This window comes from Mesocricetus auratus, unplaced genomic scaffold, assembly GCF_017639785.1.
Source record: "Mesocricetus auratus isolate SY011 unplaced genomic scaffold, BCM_Maur_2.0 contig_4685_pilon_obj, whole genome shotgun sequence".
NCBI classification, from domain to species: domain Eukaryota; kingdom Metazoa; phylum Chordata; class Mammalia; order Rodentia; family Cricetidae; genus Mesocricetus; species Mesocricetus auratus.
This window is the reverse complement of record NW_024429307.1, coordinates 43,760-65,419: the sequence shown is the minus strand read 5'-3', so window position 1 is coordinate 65,419 and position 21,660 is coordinate 43,760. Positions and strand designations below refer to the sequence as shown.

Genomic DNA, 21,660 nt, shown 5'->3' with positions numbered 1-21,660 from the left:
CTTCTTACATTGAGTACATGTTCCTGGAAGATTATGTTTCTCATATAGTTTTTTAATATTCTGCTCTCATAAACCCTGCCCCCCAAAAAACACAATCTGAAGAAAGGCAGGAAATAGAAAAGCTGGGAAAACTGTCAGGTACTACTGATACAAGCATTACCAACAGAATACAAGAGATGGAAGAGAGAATCTCAGTTGTTGAAGATACACTAGGGGAAATGGATTCATCAACAAAAGAAAATCTTGAGTCCAACAGATCCTTAACACAAAATGTCCAGGAAATATGGGACACCAAGAAAAGCCCAAACCTAAGAATAATAGGTATAGAAGAAGGAGAAGAAAACCACCTCAAAGGGACAGAAAACATATTCAGCAAAACCATAGAGGAAAACTTTACCAACCTCAAGAAATACTTGCCAATACTTCCATGTTCCTGGAAGATTATGTTTCTCATATAGTTTTTTAATATTCTGCTCTCATAAACCCTGCCCCCCAAAAAACACAATCTGAAGAAAGGCAGGAAATAGAAAAGCTGGGAAAACTGTCAGGTACTACTGATACAAGCATTACCAACAGAATACAAGAGATGGAAGAGAGAATCTCAGTTGTTGAAAATACACTAGGGGAAATGGATTCATCAACAAAAGAAAATCTTGAGTCCAACAGATCCTTAACACAAAATGTCCAGGAAATATGGGACACCAAGAAAAGCCCAAACCTAAGAATAATAGGTATAGAAGAAGGAGAAGAAAACCACCTCAAAGGGACAGAAAACATATTCAGCAAAACCATAGAGGAAAACTTTACCAACCTCAAGAAATACTTGCCAATGAAGGTACAAGAAGATTACAGAACACCAAATAGAGTGGATCAGAGAAAAAGTCCCCTCACCACATATTAATCAAGACCCCAAATATACAGAATAAAGAAAGAATATTAAGAACAGCTAAGGAAAAAGGCCAAGTAACATATAAATGCAAACATATCATAATTATACCTGATTTCTCAATGGAAAATCTGAAACACAGAAGGTCCTGGCTAGATATTCTACCAACCATAAGAGACCATGGATGTCAGCCCAGACTACTATAACTGGAAAAGCTCTCAATCATTGTAGATGGAGAAAAAAAAGATACTCCATGAAAAAACTAGATTCAAGGAATATGTATCCACTAACACAGCCCTACAGAAAGTTTTGGAAGGAAAACTCCATCCCAAGGAACTTATCTACAACCAGGAAAACATGGGCATTAGAGAATCCCTCTCTACCCACAGCCAAAAGAACAAAGGGGTGAAATTCCACACATAGCTCCACCACCAACAACCATTCCATATTACAGAAGAATGAGCAATCAATGGTCATTAATATACCTCAAAATGAATGGCCTTAACTCACCCACAAAATGACACAGGCCAGCAGAATGGAGTCGAAGACAGAACCCTTCCTTCTGCTGCATACAAGAAACACATCTCACCCTCAAAGTCAGACATTACCTCAGAGTTAAAGGTTGGGAAAAATTTTTCCAATTTAATGGCCCCAAGAAATAAGCAGGGGTAGCAATACTAATATCTAACAAATTAGACTTTAAAATGAAATCAGTCAAAAGAGATGAAGGAGGTCATTACATACTCATCACATGTGAAATCCATCAAGATGAAATGTCTAACCTGAACATCTATGCCCCAAATACAAAGGCATCCACATTAGTAAAGGAAACATTACTAAAACTTAAATCACATATAAAGTCCCACACACATATAGTGGGAGATTTCAACACACCACTCTCACCACTAGATAGGAATACCAGACAGAAACTCAACAAAGAGGCAAAGGGTCTAATAGAAGTAATGACACAACTGGGATTAACAGATATCTATAGAGCATTTAATCCACATAAAAAAGAATATACCTTCTTCTCACCACCACATGGAACCTTTTCAAAAATCATCCACATACTTGGCAACATACCAAACCTCAGCAGCTTCAAAAAAATTGAATAAACTCCATGCATCTTATCAGACCACCATGCTTTAAAATTAGAATTCAACAACAACACAAATTGCAGAAAACCAGAAACTCATGGAAATTGAATAATGCTCAACTGCACCATTCCTGGGTCAAAGAAGAAATAAATAAGAAATTAAAGACTTCCTAGAATTCAATGAGAATGAAGACACAACATACCCAAACCTATGGGACACTTTGAAAGCAGTGCTACAGGGGAAGTTCATAGCACTAAGTGTCCACATGAATAAACTGGAGAATAGTGACACTAGAGAATTACCAACACAGCTGAAAGCTCTAGAACAAAAAGAAGCAAACTCTCCCAGGAGGAGTAGATGCCAGGAAATAATCAAGTTGAGGGCTGAAATCAATAAAGTAGAAACTTAGAAAACAATACAAAGAATCAATGTAATGAAGAGTTGGTTCTTTCAAAAAATCAACAAGGTAGAAAATCCTTTCTCCAAACTAACCAAACAGCAGAGTGTGAACATGTACTAACAAAATCTGAAATGAAAATGGGGACATAACAGTGGACTCAGAGGAAATTCAGAGAGTCATCAGGTCTCATTTTGAAAACCTGTACTTCACAAAAATAGAAAATTTAAAGGAAATGGATGACTTCCTGGATAGCTATCACTTGCCAAAATTAAATCAAGAACAGATAAGCAATTTAAATAGACCTATAACACCTATGGAAATATAAGCAGTCATCAAAAGTCTCCCAACCAAATAAATTCCAGGTCCAGATGGCCTCAGTGCAGAATTCTACCAGAAATTCAAAGAACAGCTTATACCAATTCTTCTCAAAGTGTTCCACACAATAGAAGCAGAAGGATGTTTCCAAAACTCTTTCTATGAGGCTTCAATAACCTTGATTCCCAAGCCACACAGAGATACAACTAAGAAAGAGAACTTCAGACCAATATCCCTCATGGACATTGATGCAAAAATACTCAATAAAATACTGGCAAATCGGATCCAGGAACACATCAAAACAATCATTCACCACGATCAAGTAGGTTTCATCCCAGGGATGCAGGGATGGTTCAACATACAAAAATCCATCAACGTAATCCACCATATAAACAAGCTGAGAAACAAAAATCACATGATCATCTCACTAGATGCTGAAAAAGCCTTTGACAAAATCCAACACCCCTTCATGATAAAGGTCTTGGAGAGATCTGGGATAACAGGCACATACTTAAACATAATAAAAGCAATATACAGTAAACCAACAGCCAACATCAAACTAAATGCACAGAAACTCAACGCAATTCCTCTAAAATCAGGAACAAGCCATACCTTTTCAACATTGTCCTTGAAGTTCTAGCCAGAGCCATACGACAACAAAAGGGGATCAAGGAAATACAAATTGGGAAGGAAGAGGTTAAACTTTCACTATTTGCAGATGATATGATAGTTTATATAAATGACCCAAAGAACTCTACCAGGGAACACTTACAGCTGATTGACACCTTCAGCAAAGTTGTAGGCTACAGGATCAACTCAAGAAAATCAGTACACCAACTATATACAGATGATAAAAGGGCTGAGACAGAAATCAGAGAAACATCACCCTTTACAATTGCCACAAACAACATAAAATACCTTGGGGTCATGCTATCCAAACAAGTGAAAGACCTGTATTGAAGAACTTTGAATCTTTAAAGAAAGAAAATGGAAAGATCTCCCATGCTCTTGGATAGGTAGGATCAATGTAGTAAAAATGGCAATCCTGCCAAAAGCAATCTGCAGATTCAATGCAATCCCATTAAAATCCCAGCACAATTCTTCACAGACCTTGAAAGAACAATAATTTTGTATGGAAAAACAAAACAGCCAGGATAGCCCAAACAACCCTGTTCAACAAGGCAACGTCCGGAGGCATCAGCATCCCTGACTTCAAGCTCTATTATAGAGCTATAGTCCTGAAAACAGCTTGGTATTGGCACAAAAATAGACAGGTAGACCAATGGAATCGAATTGAAAACCCGGATATTAACCCACACACTTATGAACATCTGATCTTTGACAAAGAAGCTAAAAATATACAATGGAATAAAGAAAGCATCTTCAACAAATGGTGCTGGCTTAACTCGAGGCTGGCATGTAGAAGACTGCGGATTGATCCATGTCTATCTCCATGCACAAAACTTAAGTCCAAATGGATCAAATACCTCAACATAAATCCAGCCACTCTGAACCTCTTAGAAGAGAAAGTGGGTGGTACCCTTGAACGAATTGGTACAGGAGACAGCTTCCTGAGCATAACACCAGTAGCACAGACAGTGAGATCCACAATTAATAGTTGGAACCTCCTGAAACTGAGAAGCTTCTGTAAGGCAAAGGACACAGTCAGCAAGACAAAAAGGCAACCCACAGAATGGGAAAAAATATTCACTAAACCCACATATGAAAGAGGGTTGTTCTTCAAAATTTTCAAAGAACTCAATGAGCATGTCTCCAAATCACCAAAGGATCCAATTAAAAAAAGCGGCCCGCAGAACTAAATTGAGAATTTTCAGTAGAGGAGTCTAAAATGGCTGAGAGGCATTTGAGTAAGTGCTCAACGTCCTTAGCCATCCGGGAAATGCAAATCAAGACAACTCTTAGATACCATCTCACTCCTGTCAGAATGGCTAAATCCAAAAACACCAACGACAATTTATGATGGAGAGGATGTGGTAAGAGGGGAATGCTCCTCCATTGCTGGTGGGAGTGCCAACTTGTTCAGCCACTTCGGAAATCAGTGTGGAGATTCCTCAGAAAAATGGGAATAAACCTACCACAAGACCCAGCAACTCCACTCTTAGGCATATATCCAAAGATGCCCATTCATACATGGGATGTGTGTTCCACTATGTTCATAGCAGCAATATTTGTAATAGCCAGAACTTGGAAGCAACCTAGATGCCCCTCAACTGATAAATGGATAGAGAAAATGTGGTAGATTTACACAATGGAGTACTCTTCAGCAGAAAACAATGGGATCCTGAAATTTGCAGGCAAATGGATGACACTAGAAGAAATCATCCCGAGTGAGGTAACCCAGTCACAAAAAGAGAAACATGGGTTGTCTTCTCTCATATCTGGATTTTAGACATAGATCTGGGGAGTGACAGCCTACAATCCCATGCCCGGAGAGTCAGGGAAACAAAACCTTCATTCCGTGGCTGATGGATGCAGAGGAAGACTCCCACGGCTGAGCACTGAGCCAAACTCAAGAAAGCCAGTAACAGAGAGGGAGGACTGATGATCAAAGGGATTAAGACTGGGCTGGTTTAACCCCCAGAAACAGCTGACCTGACAAGGGTCAACTCCTCAATCCCTGGCTGATGCCTGGGAATCCAGCATGGGGCTGATCAAGACCCCTGAATGGGGGTGTCAGTGAGTAAGCCTAGGCAATCTATGGGGCCTTTGGTAGTTGACCAGTATTTATTCCTGGCATACAAATGGACATTGGGTGCCCATCCCACAATTAGAGATGCACTCTCACCCTGGACTCTTTGGGGAGGTTCTAGGCCCTGCCCTGGATGAAATGACAGAATATGGATACCCAAATGGAAGAACTCACCCTCTCTGGGGAAAGGAGGTTATATTGGGGGGTGGTGGGAGGAGAGGAGGGAAAGGGAGAGGGACACGAGATTGACATGTGAAGAAACCTTGTTTGTAATTTGACTTTAAATTTAATAATAAATTTTTTAATAAAAAAGATTATATTTCATAATAAACTGACTAATTTTCATTTCCATATTCAAGAATGTTGTAATTTGCAACAGCATCAACAGGTTGATTGCACACAAAGTTTTACATCTCTAAAGAACAAAACTTTAGCACACTGCTAATATTTATGAGGTTCCATTTCAGTGTCATTTGTTCCCATGATTTTGATACATACAAAGGGATTTACACATTAACTCTATTCATAAGTTATTTACCCAGTATGTGTTCTTTTATATGTTTTGAGATGATGATGATTTGCAAAGGCTTTAACACAATTACTCCATTCATAGTGTGTGGTGATATTTTGTTTTTCTTTAACGTAGAACATTTGGCTCAAGATGAGAGCTAGCCATTCAAGTTACACATACAGGACAGGCACTGGTGGTACTTTACATTCCAGTACTTGGGAGACAAAGGCAAATGGGGCCTGTGAATTCAAGGCAACCCTGTGATTCACAAAAATTAATAAATCTAAAAGAGAATCAGCCAATTGGTGGTATCCCAACATAATCCAAGCATTGGGAAGTGGAGATGCTAAGGAATGTGGCTGAGTGAAGAGAAGAATGTATGGAGAGAAGTGACTGAAACTCAGGAATCTTTCTGAGGTTTCATAGAGATGGCATTCAGTGTGAGGATCTTAGGAGACAGCATACCCCCTTTGTTCTGAGGGTTTCGTAGAGGAAAGATCTGGCAATTGATTTCACTGATATTTGGATCTTTCAGAATTCAGTGTGATATCTGACTCTGGAATTTTATTATTAAGAAAAATCAGAATTCATCCATCAATAGGGATTTTCTCCAGTATGAGTGGTTTTACACGTTTTAAGATTAGTGTGACATGTGAAGGCCTTACACAATTATTTCATTCGTAGGGTTTCACTCCAGTATGTGTTCTTTTATGCACTTGAAGATGATGTTGCCGAGCAAAGGCTTTACCACACTGATGACATTCATAGGGTTTCTCTCCAGTATGTGTTCTTTTATGTATTTGAAGATGACTTTGCCGAGCAAAGGCTTTGCCACACTGATGACATTTATAATGTTTCTCTCCAGTGTGTGTTCTTTTATGCATTTGGAGGGTGCTGTGATGAGCAAAGGCTTTCCCACACTCTGTGCAATCATAGGGTTTCACTCCAGTATGTGTCACCTTATGCCTTTTAAGAGTACTGTGACATGTGAAGGCTTTGTCGCACTGATTGCATTTATATGATTTCTCTCGAGTATGTGTTCTTTTATGCACTTTAAGATGACTGTGCTGAGCAAAGGCTTTACCACACTGATTGCATTCATAGGGTTTCTCTCCAATATGTATTCTTTTATGAATTAGAAGTTGACTTTGCTGAGCAAAAGATTTCACACACTGATCGTATTCATTCATAGGGTTTCTCTCCAGTATGTGTTCTTTCATGCACTTGAAGATGACTGTGCTGAGCAAAGACTTTACCACACTGATTGCATTCATACGGTTTCTCTCCAGTATGTGTTCTTTTATGCCTTAGAAGATTCCAGTTATATTTAAAGACTTTACCACATTGATTACAATCATACGGTTTCTTTCCACTCTGTGTTGTTTTATGTATTTGGAGGGTCCTGGAATGAATAAAGGCTTTCCCACACTCATTGCATTCATAGGATTTCTCTCTAGTATGTGTGTTTTTATGCATTTGAAGATACATGCGGCATAGGTAGGTTATACCACATTGATAACATTCATGGAGTTCTCCACTCTGTGTTATATTGTGACTTGGAAGCTGATTGTCATATACAGAGGATTTATCACATTGCATATATGCAGAAGGTTTCTCTCTGGTTGGACTTGTTTCATGCCTGCAAGAATAATTGACACATGTAAAGGTTTTGCTACATTCATAACTTCTGAAGAGGAGTGCAATAGGAGGAGACAGGGGTAAGTAAGAGGCAAGGGGGCAAGAGGAGGGTTGGCAGAAAGAACTGCCATTCAATTGTAAAATGAAATCAAGATTTAAAAAATTTTAAAAAACTGTTGAATATATATAACTATGAATTAATTTTACAATTTGTTCTAATTTAGAAGCCACACCAGATATTAAACTTATTTCACCTTTTTACATTCATGGTGTTCCCCTTCACTCAGGATTGTTTTACAAATTTGTTGATGCCTGTCATGCTAAGTAGATTTATTGCCTGCTTCAAATTTATGGCTTCCTTTTCTCTATGAGACTTTTCTCATAATTGAAGAGAACTAAAAAATTCATACATTTACCCACGTTATGCATTGATAATTTTTTCTCTACTGTGACTCAAACTACTTTTACAAAATGAGTAATGACAAGTGGAAATATTTACACATTGCATGTACACTTGGGTTTTATTTTTGAAGTATAAGAATGTTAATGTATTCCCAAGAAGCAGGAAAACCAAGCACTTGTAAACTTGCATCATGTTCGCCAATTGTACTCAACATGCAGACTACTGAAACGTCTGATTATTCTGAGATGGAGAGAAGTGCGTTACTCTTTCCATGTCCCTATGCTCAAATGGTTTGTATTCTGAATGACTTAGGACATACCTACTAAAGGAAGACTAGAAAATAAAAAGCATTCCACACTGACATCACCCATGTTGTCTTTTTGTTCCTCATAGACATAAGGTACAGGGATTAAGGCTTTACAAAACTGTCCCCATTAAAATCATGATTCTGGCTAATCTCACTGTACTTAGCAAAACCAGAACATCTATATGAGTAATGTTAGCTCACTAGGTAATATTTACTGATGACACTATGTTGGAAATAGACTTACTACCTTTTCAATATGTATACCGTCTGTAATATGAGTGGCATAGAGCTACATGGATTAGCAATACTCATCACCTGACTTCTGATTGAGCTATGACTCAAATGGTGTTAAGGCATTTATATCTTGTCTTCCTTCCTTAAAAAGGATTTGCAAACATAATTCACTTACCAGCTGTTGAGGTATATGATCTTATGATGATTTATTGATAATCAATGCACATTATGATGTGATTATTTACACTGCTGCTTTTCTTTGTAACTTCTGTATACATTAAATTATCTTCGTAGGCAAATTTATATCAGCATACACATGAAAATTACCTTACATGTCTTTGAGGACTTTGACAATGTTCTTCGATATCATTATCTTCCCATTTGTAGCCTAAAATATAGCACCAGGAAAAGTATGATTTATTATTGAAAATTACTTAAAATTTAACTGACTGTCTTCAGTGATACTTAGAAACATGACTGATTTATTTCCTCAGTTTTCTTCATTCTTACTAAAAATTACAAAACAGAATCAATAATTAGAAAACAGTTATCCCCTTATTATAATGAGTGAAAGAAAATCCAAAGAACTACCTATCGCAATGAGGTTCATATATGTCTCCAGCATTACACCTTTGTAGAGATTCCTCTGTGAAGGATCCAGCAAAGCCCACTCTTGCTGAGTGAAGGTGATATGCAAATCTTGATATGTTACTGCATCCTACAAATATGCCATATATACATATATATTATAAAAAGCATGATAAATACAGCACTGTAAATGTATACTTCTTTGACAGTATACTCATATAATGATGCACTTTCCCATACTTAATATATGACACAGGTATTATATTTAAGTCAGTTTAGAAGGAGTTTTATGGGGTGTTACCTCTATCATTTCTGAATGCTCTGAATGGGATATTATCTTGCAAGAGAAATGCCTATTAACAGACAAAGAGAGACATGCAAACAAATCAACAGATTGAATCCACATCAGAGAAATTGTGTTGAGGAAGCTAGATATATAGACTCAGGCCTGAGTGTTAGTCCCAACACTCAGAAGGAAATAGACAGGTATATCTGCCTATCAGGTAAAGGCTCACTTAGTCTACTGAATCAGTTACTGGACAGCAAGAGGTAAATATTAAGAACCTGTCTCCCATACAAAAAACAATGAAATAAGCAATAAAGATAGGAAGAATTGAGGTGTATTTTTTTCTGAAGAAACTATAAGAAGTTATACATTCAATCCTGTTCTGTATTCATCTTCAAGAAATCTGACATGCTCCAATTATAATTGTAATTCAGTTAACCTCACTAAAAGTAACTATGTATTTAAGCATTTACACATAGACAAATGAAAGCACAAGCAATGTACATGTTGAAAATAAATTATCAACACATAGCAGGAGGGATGCTCAGAAGTTAAGATCTCTTGATGCACTGGGATATAGGTGAGCTCAAATGCCATAAATTACACTGGGGACCACAGCTATACTTACCTATACAGTATACCAAGCTCATGGGATCTAAGATCATCTTTTGACTACTGTGAAGACCAGGCACACATGTTGAGCATATCACTATATGCATACAAATAATCATTTACATTTAAAAGTTACAAATAAAAACCACAAGTAGGAAGAATGTCACACAAAGCTATAATCCAATGACTCAGGCAGTATTAATTTCATGTATGATGACATGCTGGAAAAGAGAATGTTATCATCTGCCAAATTTCAAAACTTAAGCTGGAGGTGAACCAATAACATATACTTGACATGTACAAAAACTTACACATTAAACCCATCATCCAATAAAAATCATAAAAGATCCCCAAAACATTGGCCCATCACTATTGTCAACATTTGGGAGCAAGAATCACATGAATCTATGAGTTCAAGGCCAGCTTGTCTATAGAGCAATTTTTATGACAGTCAGCACTATTCACACAATTCTTGACTTCATAAGTAAAAATACAACCAACCAAATTGAAATAAAGGCTATCAAAATCACTTAGCATTTGCTAACAATGGCTTCAATTGTATCTAATGTGGTTTTGTCATACTATCTATAATAGTGATGAAGTCATAATATCACAAAAAGGAATATAACTGATTAGAGTCAACCAAAACACAATAGAATAACAAAAATTAAAACAGGTAATGGATTGAGGTTGTAGACACACAAATCCCATTGCCAATGAAAGGTTCATCCTATTAAAGGTTCCAAAAGCACCCCAAAAATAGCTGCCAAGTAGAGACACATGTGCAAATTCATCATGCTATCGAGGAGTTTTGATTCAGTCATATAGATGCTGACCCAGGTCACTAAAGGCAAAGGGTCACCTATGAAGAAATCATTTATTTACCTCAATGATCATCCTAGTCTGAAAAAGCCTCTACACTCTTCAAAAATATATATAGTCTTTTTTGACCCTCAAAACAATCTCATGACTGTGTTATCCTGCACAATCAGAAAGATAAGCTACAACTTTTCAATAAACAATGACACAGAATATCCATTCCCATTGCAAAGCAGAGAAGTTGAAGCATACTAAATGAATATTGGACAAAGGCAAAACTAAACTCAGCAGGGCAACCATCAAATCCAACAGCTCTGTGTAAGACACATGGGAATTGATTTTCAAAGGTAATAGAAGGATCTATCCCCACAACTTTCCAAACTTTTTTCTCTTTGCTTACTTCCAGTTCACAAATGCAGCTCTACATAGAAGATGTCTCAGTGGCATAAATATCTCAGCATCTAAAGTTTCAAAATACAACCCAGGCATTTTCCTCACAGCATCATCCAATGAACTCCCACAGTCACCTCACTGGAACTCTGACTCTACAAAACACACATACCTACAACTAACCTCAAACAACAGAAAAAAATGCATGTCCTTAAATTTTACATTTTCCTGTTTCCAGGACATGTACAACATCGAGGATTCCACAAATTTGGCTTCTAAATTGTGATGGATCCAGTTTGGTATATACCAGATTTGCAGCAGGTTTTCTATAAAGTTGTTTCCTGGACCTAGGAATCACTTTGTTAAATATTAGGTTAACCTAGGGCATAGAAGCATGGACAGTTACCTTCAGATAATTACATAAGCATTCAATGTAAAGCACGGGCTTTCTCTTTTTTTTGTTTTTGTTTTTGTTTTTTGAGACAGGGTTTCTCTGTGGCTTTGGAGGTTGTCCTGGAACTCACTTGGTAGTTCAGGCTAGTTGAGAACTTACAGAGATCCACCTGCCTCTGCCTCCTGAGTGCTGGGATTAAAGGCGTGGACCACCACGCCCTGTGGGCTTTCTATTTAATGGTGATGTCTCCATGTAACTTCCAACCTCTCTTCTACACTTGACTCGCATCTGTAACTACCTATTGCTGGTATTCTTTATAACCCACAGAATTCTCATGTATTTATGATTCACTTGCTTTTTGTTCACTGTAGTCCTGAATGATTGATCATTATAGTTGTCCAAGAGATCTATATTCTGTACAAGAAATCAGGTCATTATTGTCTGATTCTGCCTTACTCAAAATCTTGGGTCCATGGGCATAATAAGAAAGATTATGCCCACATTATCACACAAATTACCTCTAAGTTTAATTTACCAAGGAATTTATTTACCATTGAAATCCAAGGACCTGTTCCTCCACTACCTGTTATTCCTCTGAATGTGTCCAACTTCCAGGTCCTTCAACAGAAGCTGATTAATTTCTGTGTAGCACTTACTAAGACTTTTGCCATCCAAAGACCTGATATCACTCACACTCTTCTCAATGATAGAATTGACAGTTTCTGCCAAACAACAAAATCATGTTTAGTGTGCCATTTTTGTTCTAACTTGCTTCTCTGCTGCTATCATTAAATCCTCTAACCAAAAGCATCTCAGGTAATGTATGGGATTTTTTCACTGATTCTGTCTTATCACTGTCCATCATTGTGTAATGTTAGAATAGAAATTCAAGTTGGCAACTGCAGGCAAAATCCTTGAGTTAACATTGTTTCCTGGCTTTCTCACCTACTGTGCATTGTTTCATTTGCAGCTTGCTGTCTTGATTTTCTTAGGTATATTGCATGCAATGTGCAAAGTATTTCTCACACCAATCACCAATCAAAAAAATCTCTCAGGGCATAGCAACCAGGCATTCTCATGGGTGAACTTCCTTAACTGATGTTCCCACAGATGGTTGTAGGCTTTAATATATTGAGACTTGGAGCTAACTAGGACAGAGAAACAATAATACTTGAGAAGTTTTTGAAAACCCAAAACCAATGTATCAAGCATTCCAATAACTTAAATAGTAAAAATGCAACATTGATGACAGTAACAACTGGAAAACACACATGTGCCAAGAAATGATGAGAGACAAGACCCTAAAATCAAGAATAAAAAACAAAAAATCTTTTCCACAGAAAGTCTCCAAACCAATACACTCAAGAACAACTTAAAGCACTTTGTTATCTCTACCATACAAGTTTATTGAACTTTTACAGCAACAATCTTTTTCCTAATGAAACACAAATACATGCAAATAAACTTCATAAAATAATAGCTTGCACCTAAAGTCAATGCAATCATGCTGTCCTGTGTGATTGTTTTTCAAACATACAAGAAATTGAACCCTGTGTAGAAAGCATGGGACTCACCCAGACCCCCTGAATGTGGGTGGCAGTTAGGAGGCCTAGGTAATCTATGAGTCATTGTGTATTATTTATCCATGGTGTACAAATAGACTTTGACTGCCCATCCCAATTTAAGGGACACTCTCTCAGCCTGGACTCAAGGAGGAGGGCCTAGTCACTTCCCTGGATGAAATGACAGACACTGGAGATCCACCTTGGATGTCCTCACCCTCATTGGGGATCAAAGTGGAGATTGGGTAGGGTACTAGGGGGCCTAGTGGGAAGGGCTGGGGAGAGGGGGATGGAGAGAGATCTGGGATTGACATGTGGCACAAGCTGGATTCTAACTTAAATAACAAAATACTTTAAAAAATGAAAAGAAATTGAAGCATCTTAGGTCATTCTCATGGGTGGGAAGATTTTAGTTGTGAAAGTACATTTATCTAAAGCAAGAGTTGGTACAATTACTAAAATTTACTATATCCACTGTTCTATGTAGTTGCTTAGGGAGATACATATGCCACAGGATGAAGTTGGCAATTTAAGGTATATAAAAAGTATAATACAATTCATTAATATAGGCAGGAGACTGGGATGACCTTAAAGTTTAAAAAATAGAGAATACATGTATTAGCAAAAAACCAATCTACCATGAAGATTTCTCATGTTGCCCAGTAGACAGTTCATTTATGAAACTCTCTAGAGCTGCACATTAAAAACAAAAACATTAAACCATTTTTTATTTAAAATTCCATTTTCTAGGACCCATCTTCTAACTATTATAATCAGAGTACCTAAGATGATGTTAAGTGAGCTGGAGTAAGTGCTTTTTGCAATCTTGACAAGCAGCCAAATTTGATTACCATTACTCCATACTGTAAAGTCACAATGGTTGTAACCAAATGACCTAAGTCTGTGAAGACTATGGCATATAGCTCTCATTGCCTGAATAACTTTGAATTCTAACTCTACTAGAGGCAGTGTCCCTAGCTCTTCTAACCTAACACTAACTATTGTGGTTGATAGGAGTACATGACACATAACCCCAGCATTAAGAACCTGAAGAGAAAGCAGCAATGAGTCAGTGGCATCCCTGGGTGAGATTGCAAAACAACTACAAGAAAATCACTTTGATGCCCCATATTTTGTTCTTTCTTTCTTCTCTCTTTCTCTGATTAAATTCTGTAACCAAATCAACTCAGGTAATGAACAGTTTTATTTGGTTGATATCACTATGTCACTGCCCATCCTTGTGGGAACTTAGTATAGAAACTCAAGCAATAGAGAAAGGTAAACCATGAGGAAACATTACGTCCTAGCTATCTCTGCTGCTTTGTCATTTTCTAATGCTAGGCTCACTCCCTTACCCAGCCCAGGCCCATTTGCTTAGAGATATGGCCAACACAAGGAAGAGACTTCAAACAACAATCATAATGAACACAAACTCTCTTACACACAGCAATCACATATTCTGATGTAGGTACACCTTCAATCCATATTCCCTCAGATGACTCGAGGCTATATCATGTTGACAACTGAGAAAAAATTAGGAAAAAGACGATGTATTAGAACACAAGGAAGAGTTTATGAGGGGAGGGACTAGGAGGCAGAAAAGAGATACTGAGAATAATGTAACTATAATACAAAATACCTGTAAGAAAGTTGAAACAGTTTTTATGGGCATGGGTTCTAGATACTTAGATTTTTATGAAATCATACCCATTACCACCAATGTCAATTCTTTGGGACACACATCTTAACCTGGAAAACACAATCATGTTAGGAAAGGCCACAGAATTTTATCCAATTTTGCTAATTTCTTGAATTGCTGTAACTATAGTAATTTGCTTTAATGTAAGTTTAGTTCTTTTTCTTTTACATAACTACTTCCTTTTAAGATGTTTTTATATGTTTATCATTTATACAGCATTCTGCCTAGACTTATGTCTGCAGGCCACAAGACAGCTACAGATCTCATTATAGGTGATTGTGGCCAAAATGTGTCTGCTGGAACTTGAAAACAGGACCTCTAGAAGAGCAGTCAGAGCTCTTAAACTCTGAACCTTCTCTCAAAGCCCATGACTTCAGATGTTTACACAACTTCTTGATGACTTGGTCTATTAACCCAAAAATACCCAGTCAGAACTTTTATTGATTGCCTAAAATTTACCACTTCACTACTCACTTTTAAAGACAACTAGTGTCACAACAGAAAAGAATTCATCTTTTTTCTTGCCCATGGTTTGTCTGTTGTGACTAGACATGTTTTGCAGTTAGTCAATGAACTCAGTTCATACACAGAGTACACTTCATTTGTAATTGTACCATAAAATCTGGAGATGTTGGAGGATCCTCATTAATTGATCTATTTTTCCTTCCTTCAAACCAGTCAAAGTCCAGCTAAGGATGGATTGGCAGAACTGTCTCTCCAGCAGTGAGCAACAGAGGAAATATTAGGTGTCTAAAGAAATTCCAAGCCAGGCGTTGGTGGTGCACGCCTATAATCCCAGCACTCGGGAGGCAGAGGCAGGCAGAGCTCTGTGAGTTCAAGGCCAGCCTGGTCTATAAAGTGAGTTCCAGGACAGCCTCCAAAGCCATAGAGAAACCCTGTCTCGAAAAACCAAAAAAACCCAAAAAACAAAAAAATAAAAAGAAATTCCAAATTATATAGTGTGGGGCAAGCCTCAGCTACAGGAGACATTGACCTAAACAGTGGTTCTCATCCTTTCTGATTCTATGACCCTTTAAAACAGTTCCTCATGATGTTATTACCCCCAAACTCTAAAATAATTTTCAATGCTATATCACAAATGTATTTTTGCTACTGTTATGAATTATAATCAAAATATCTGTGTTTTCTTATGTTCTGAGTCCAGTCAGGTGATAGGGTCATTCATTTGATTCTTCCAAAGGAAGCCCAGACACACAAAGTTGAGAATATCTGCTATAACCTCATACAAATAAATAAATAAATAAACAGATAAACAGCACTTGGAAAAATTTTAATGAAATTCATAAACCCAGGAATATTAAAAATAGAAAGAAAATACAGTATTGCATTTAAAGAAAATGAATTTTGCAAGCATACCAATTATTGATGTTTTGGAATGACAATAATCTTTAGAAGAACACTTAGATATAATCACTTTAAAATGCAGTAGGTAATTCTCTGATAGAGAATGTCAGTAATAAGACACTGCTTGACTTTGTCCTTTGTAACGTATTAGCCACTGAGTACTTTTTTGTAAACCACTAATCTGACTTACCTGTGTGAGCCAGGATTGCACACATCTATACAGGAGAGTTCTCTAATTGGAAATTGAATGCTTAGTAGTTCACGCAATCCTCCATAAAATGTACACCTGTACACCCACAAATTCTGTCTGTTTTCATTCACATGGAAAGAACGCATGCAAGGAAATTGTCATCAGAGAGAGTTATTCACCACTCCCCATTAGTCCTACTTCATAATGTAGAACCAGAATCTCACTGCCTTTAACTTCAGACTATGATCTTGCTACCATCTCATTTGTTTCTCCGTGAAGAGTGCACAGTGCACTGTTTCCCCTTTTCTAGACTGAAGGGGGAAACCATGCTTCAAGCATCATGCCTTTCCCTATTCTGTAACAGACAATCGAATATGTGACTCAAACTAGTCATTTTAAAACTCTGAGTGGCTGCAGATTTTTAATCCAATATTTAGCATGGTTTGTCAGGATTACAAGAGCAAAACCCTATGGGGCTACAGACAGGGTTCAAATCCACTCAATCAATATAGGAAACTTTAACAAAAAACTGCTTTACAAAAGATTGGGGATGAATCTTTTCTAGAATTAATATAAATTTATGGACTTAATATTGTTTGTGACCCTATAATGGTCCCTTGAGCATCATTTAGAGGACAGCTTTTTAATGGAGGGATAGGCTTTTCTGCTGCTGTGAAAATGTGTGTATTTCCTTTGGTATTGGAATCTAGCTAGTTAAACCTGGGGAACAAACATTTATATCTTATCATAGTGTAATCTAACAGTCTTTGTTAGCATACTACTTGTCTTTGGAGTATTTGGGATGCAGTCATTCCATGACCTAAATTCTATTTAGTGACTTAATGTCTCCTAAGAAGATCAATTCTTCCACCATCACATCTACACTTTTATATCACAATTTAGCAGTGGAATGCTCTGCTACACAGGAAATATTGTTGTCAAGCTCCATACAATTAACTCTACATGATTTCAGATCATAAATATTAAACATTCAAAGTACAGAACTTCTGGAAGATACTAAAGTGACCAGGCCTCCCAGTTTCACAAATCTGTGTTTTATAACGACATCCCAAGCACTAAGGTCACCTGCATTTAATAGCAATGTCAACAAGGATATTTAAGAGCACATTCCCAGTCCCAATGATCTTCACAGGCACAGCCAGCAGAGTGAACACACTCAGAATCTGCCGGCTGACCCAGAGAATTCTAAAGAACATGCAGGACTTTTAAAATTACATGGAAATAAACTATGGCCACACAGGACATCAGGACCATTCACACAAGACCAGGCAGGATCATGGTGAACTCTGCCTCTGGACACTTACTCAAAACCAGCCATGGGAGGACCCTCCATGCTGGCTCCCATGGCTCAACTAGGCAGTTCTCCCAGTCTCTGGATAGTAGCCCCAAACTCACCATGATGTGATTTTCCAGCTCCTCTCTGCTCAGCTCCCTACAGCAGCACTCACAGTACAGCAAGCAAGACTGCTACAACAGATTCTCTTCGAAGCAACACCTGAAGACAGCAACAGGAAGGACCCAGCACAATTTCTGAGTGGCAGATGGCCTGGATGTCTTGATTGGTTCATGAAGTCTGAGTGAAAAGAGCTCCTCCCATAGGGTTAGACTGTGCTTTAAGACACAGACAAGGCTGGGTGTTGGTTGTGCATGCCTTCAATCTCAGCACATGGGAGGAAGAGGAAGGTGGATCTCAGTGATTTTGAGAGTAGTCTGGTCTAAAAAAGCTAGGTGCAGGACAGCATCCAAGGCTACAGAGAAACCCTGCCTCTAAAAACAAACAAACAAACAAACAAAAAAACAAAAAAGGGACACAGAACAATAATTTCTGATCCTGCCTTCTATGCATGACAGAGACATTTTCTATATCAGAAGAGATATGCATTACAATAGCTTTTGCATCTGTCTGGAACACCAGACCCAGGTCTCTCCCTGATATCCATAGGCACTTCCTCTTCTTTGTTCTGAACACAGAGTAGCCAGCAAACATTTACAGTCCTCTGTACTATGTGTTGTGCAGTGTATTTCCGTCACAACAGTGAGAGAGAGAAATATTGACAACTAAAGAGCAATTTCAGGAAACAGTAGGAAAGGTTTGTCATGTGGCTCCTCACTGAGGTCAGGTGACCTGAACTTGCTATTTATCCAGTTGCTATAGTCACTTCAGCAAACCATGAAAGAAACTCAGGAACTAGATCACAAACAAGATAAAGAGAATTTCTCCCATTAGAAAACTGGACAATGGCTCCGTTGCTTTAGCAGTTGTATTACTGAAATTCAGAGCAAACTGTTGACAGATGAATAGGAATACAGAGTATCCTTCAAGGAATGTTGAATACTTAGAGAACAATGTATCAAGGAAAAATGTGTTTATAAACACTATTGTTAGCCAGCACATCTTCCTCAGGGGAGTTAAAAAAATAAAAACCACAATTATAATATTCATTGTTGTCTACATCAATGAGACTGGTAGATTGAATCACTACATACAAGTGGAAAGTGATTTATTAGAATATCTTAGGTGTTGGTCCTGATAGTGCAACAATGATTGACTTCCAATAAGATATTTGAAGACTCGAGTATTTCTGTTCATGAAGCTGAATTTCTCAGCTGAGTCTTCAATATATACTCAAAATCTCAAGGAAGTGGCTCTAATTCTGATAAAGGAATGAACTTGTTAGCCAGGTCTGAGGGATCAGAAATGAACATTAATAAATGTTTAAAAACTGGGGCCCAAATCTATACAATGAAAGGGAACTTCTAATGGTAAAGGGAAATTAAATCAGGAGTGCCATGTCTTGTGGCTGAGCCCCTGCTCTTGGAGAAGGGGAGGTAACTGTCCACTACTCCAGTTAACATTCCTTTCCTGATTGCTGATTATAAAGGGTCCCTACCAGTTGTAAAGATCCCTTGGCCCAGGGAATAGCTGACAGTCCTTATGGACCTGTAACCCTGTGAGGCCATACCCTGTCTTACCTCACTCAAATGTATTTTGTTTTAAATATATAGTTACTGCTTTACTCTGTACATTGCATGACCTTAAGTAACCATGGATACCATCAAATTTGTGCCCTGCAGCCTTATGATTTGTCCCTTAAATGCTCCTATTTTTGGCTGGCTGGCATCTCATTTCCTCTGCCATTGAAGTGATCAATTTGGCCACCTTGAACAGCAAATGTAACCTCTTGCTTTTGCATCAGAGTGTCAACTCCCAGGATTCATTTCTGATGAAAACTTGTGAAAGACCCCGGCCCAGCACAGGTGGCTGAGGCCTATGGAAAATTCCTTTCCCCCACAGCTCAGCCGAATAGTCATTTTTTCGATCAGAAGGAAGCTCAGCTCAAGGTCTTTACAGCTGCATAGTCACTACTATCTCTGTCCAGATAGGGGCCCAGGTGTCTATGGTCTGCACAGCCAGCCCAGAAAGATTGGGCAGGCACAGAAACCTTTGTTCTTCAGATAGGGCCAAGGCCGAGAATTGAGTTATGAGAGAAACCTTAATTGCCTCTCTGTCCAGATGAGAGAAACCTTAATTGCCTCTCTGTCCAGATGAGAGAAACCTCGTTCTGAGCCCCCGCCTCATTTAAATTACCCAATCAGGGTCCTGTAACTAGGCTTCTCGCTTCTGTACTGCGCTTTTTGCTATAAAAGAACCCCTGAGTCCCCAGCTCGGGGCTCTCAGTTCCCGAGACTGAGACGCCCCGGGTACCCGTGTATTATCAATAAAGCCTCTTGCTGTTTGCATCCAAGCTCGTGGCCTCGGTGTTCCTTGGGTTCGGGTCTCCCTCCCGTGAAAGTCCCCCGCCTGGGGTCTTTCATTTGGTGCATTGGCCGGGAATTGAGACCCCGCCCAGGGACCACCGACCCACTTCTGGGAGGTAAGAATTGTCCGGACTAAATTTCTGTTGTTTCTGTTGTCTGCTGTCTGTCTGTCTATGCCTGTTGTTTTATTGCGCCTGCGTCTGTAATATACAGCTGTATACATCTGTATCTGGTGGCACCGACCGCAGCTCTAGGACACGATCTGCCTCGTCTGTTTGGGGCCCCGTCTGTTTGGGGCAGATGTCCATCTGCCCCGTCTGGAGTTCTTAGGGAACTCGTCTGTTTGGGGCCCCGTCTGTTTGGGGCAGATGTCCATCTGCCCCGTCTGGAGTTCTTAGGGAACTCGTCTGTTTGGGGCCCCGTCTGTTTGGGGCAGATGTCCATCTGCCCCGTCTGGAGTTCTTAGGGAACTCGTCTGTTTGGGGCCCCGTCTGTTTGGGGCAGATGTCCATCTGCCCCGTCTGGAGTTCTTAGGGAACTCGTCTGTTTGGGGCCCCGTCTGTTTGGGGCAGATGTCCATCTGCCCCGTCTGGAGTTCTTAGGGAACTCGTCTGTTTGGGGCAGGTCTGTATCTGGAGCTGGAGTTCTTAGGGACTCGGTTGTTTGGGGTAGATGCCTAGGAATCTGCCCCGTCTGTTTGGGGAAGTCCCGCTGGCCGAGGGAGTTTCCATCCTGATAGGGGACAAGGACGGGAGCACAAGGCCCCCGTCCCCGATCTGAATTTGCTTTTGACTTTCGTCAAAGCCGCGCAGCGAAAATCTGTTTGTTTTTGTTTCTTATCTGTTCGTCCGTCTGAATGTCGTTTGTCATCGCTCTCGAGATGCTCGTAACCGGACTGTCAATGTGCGCAAGAAGCAAAGATCACCTTTTGCTCTTCTGAATGGCCAACTTTTGATGTTGGCTGGCCACGAGATGGCACCTTTAACCCTCAAATTATTTTCCAGGTGAAAGAGAAAGTCATGGATCCTGGACCCCAGGGCCACCCGGACCAAGTACCCTATATAGTTACCTGGGAAGTGCCGGTCTATGACCCTCCCTCCCCCTCCTCTTCCCTAACCCCCGCCGCCGCCGCTGCGGCACTGCTCGGGCTGCGGCCCATTTCCGGTTCGCGTTCAGCGTCCCGGCCGCTGCGCGAAGGGCGCCCTGAATGTGACCGGCGACAATGCGAGGGGAGCTGTGTCTGCCTCCCTGCGGCCCGCGATGGACCGGGTCAGAGAGCGGCCGCCACGCCCCTCGGCCCCGCTCCCCGGCAGACGCTCTGGCCCTTCCGGGCGGCGCCGTAGCCTCAGCCCGCTCCGGATTAAACCGCCCTGCCTCCGGACGGGCCATGATGGCCAGTTGCAGTACTGGCCGTTCTCTGCCTCAGATCTTTATAACTGGAAAAAATAACCCCTCCTTTTCAGCAGATCCTGTG

At 39.5% G+C, this 21,660-nt stretch overlaps 1 protein-coding gene across 1 annotated transcript; it reads right to left on the bottom strand.

The window, feature by feature from the left end:
• Nucleotides 1–8,179: 8,179 nt before the first annotated feature.
• Nucleotides 8,180–21,345, bottom strand: LOC101826770 (zinc finger protein 431-like). The gene is made up of 4 exons (XM_040740828.1): nt 21,304–21,345; nt 9,093–9,219; nt 8,829–8,889; nt 8,180–8,279 (listed from the first exon to the last, which is right to left on the bottom strand). The coding sequence occupies exons 1-4, from the start codon at nt 21,343–21,345 to the stop codon at nt 8,180–8,182; spliced, it is 330 nt and encodes a 109-aa protein (XP_040596762.1).
• Nucleotides 21,346–21,660: the final 315 nt, after the last annotated feature.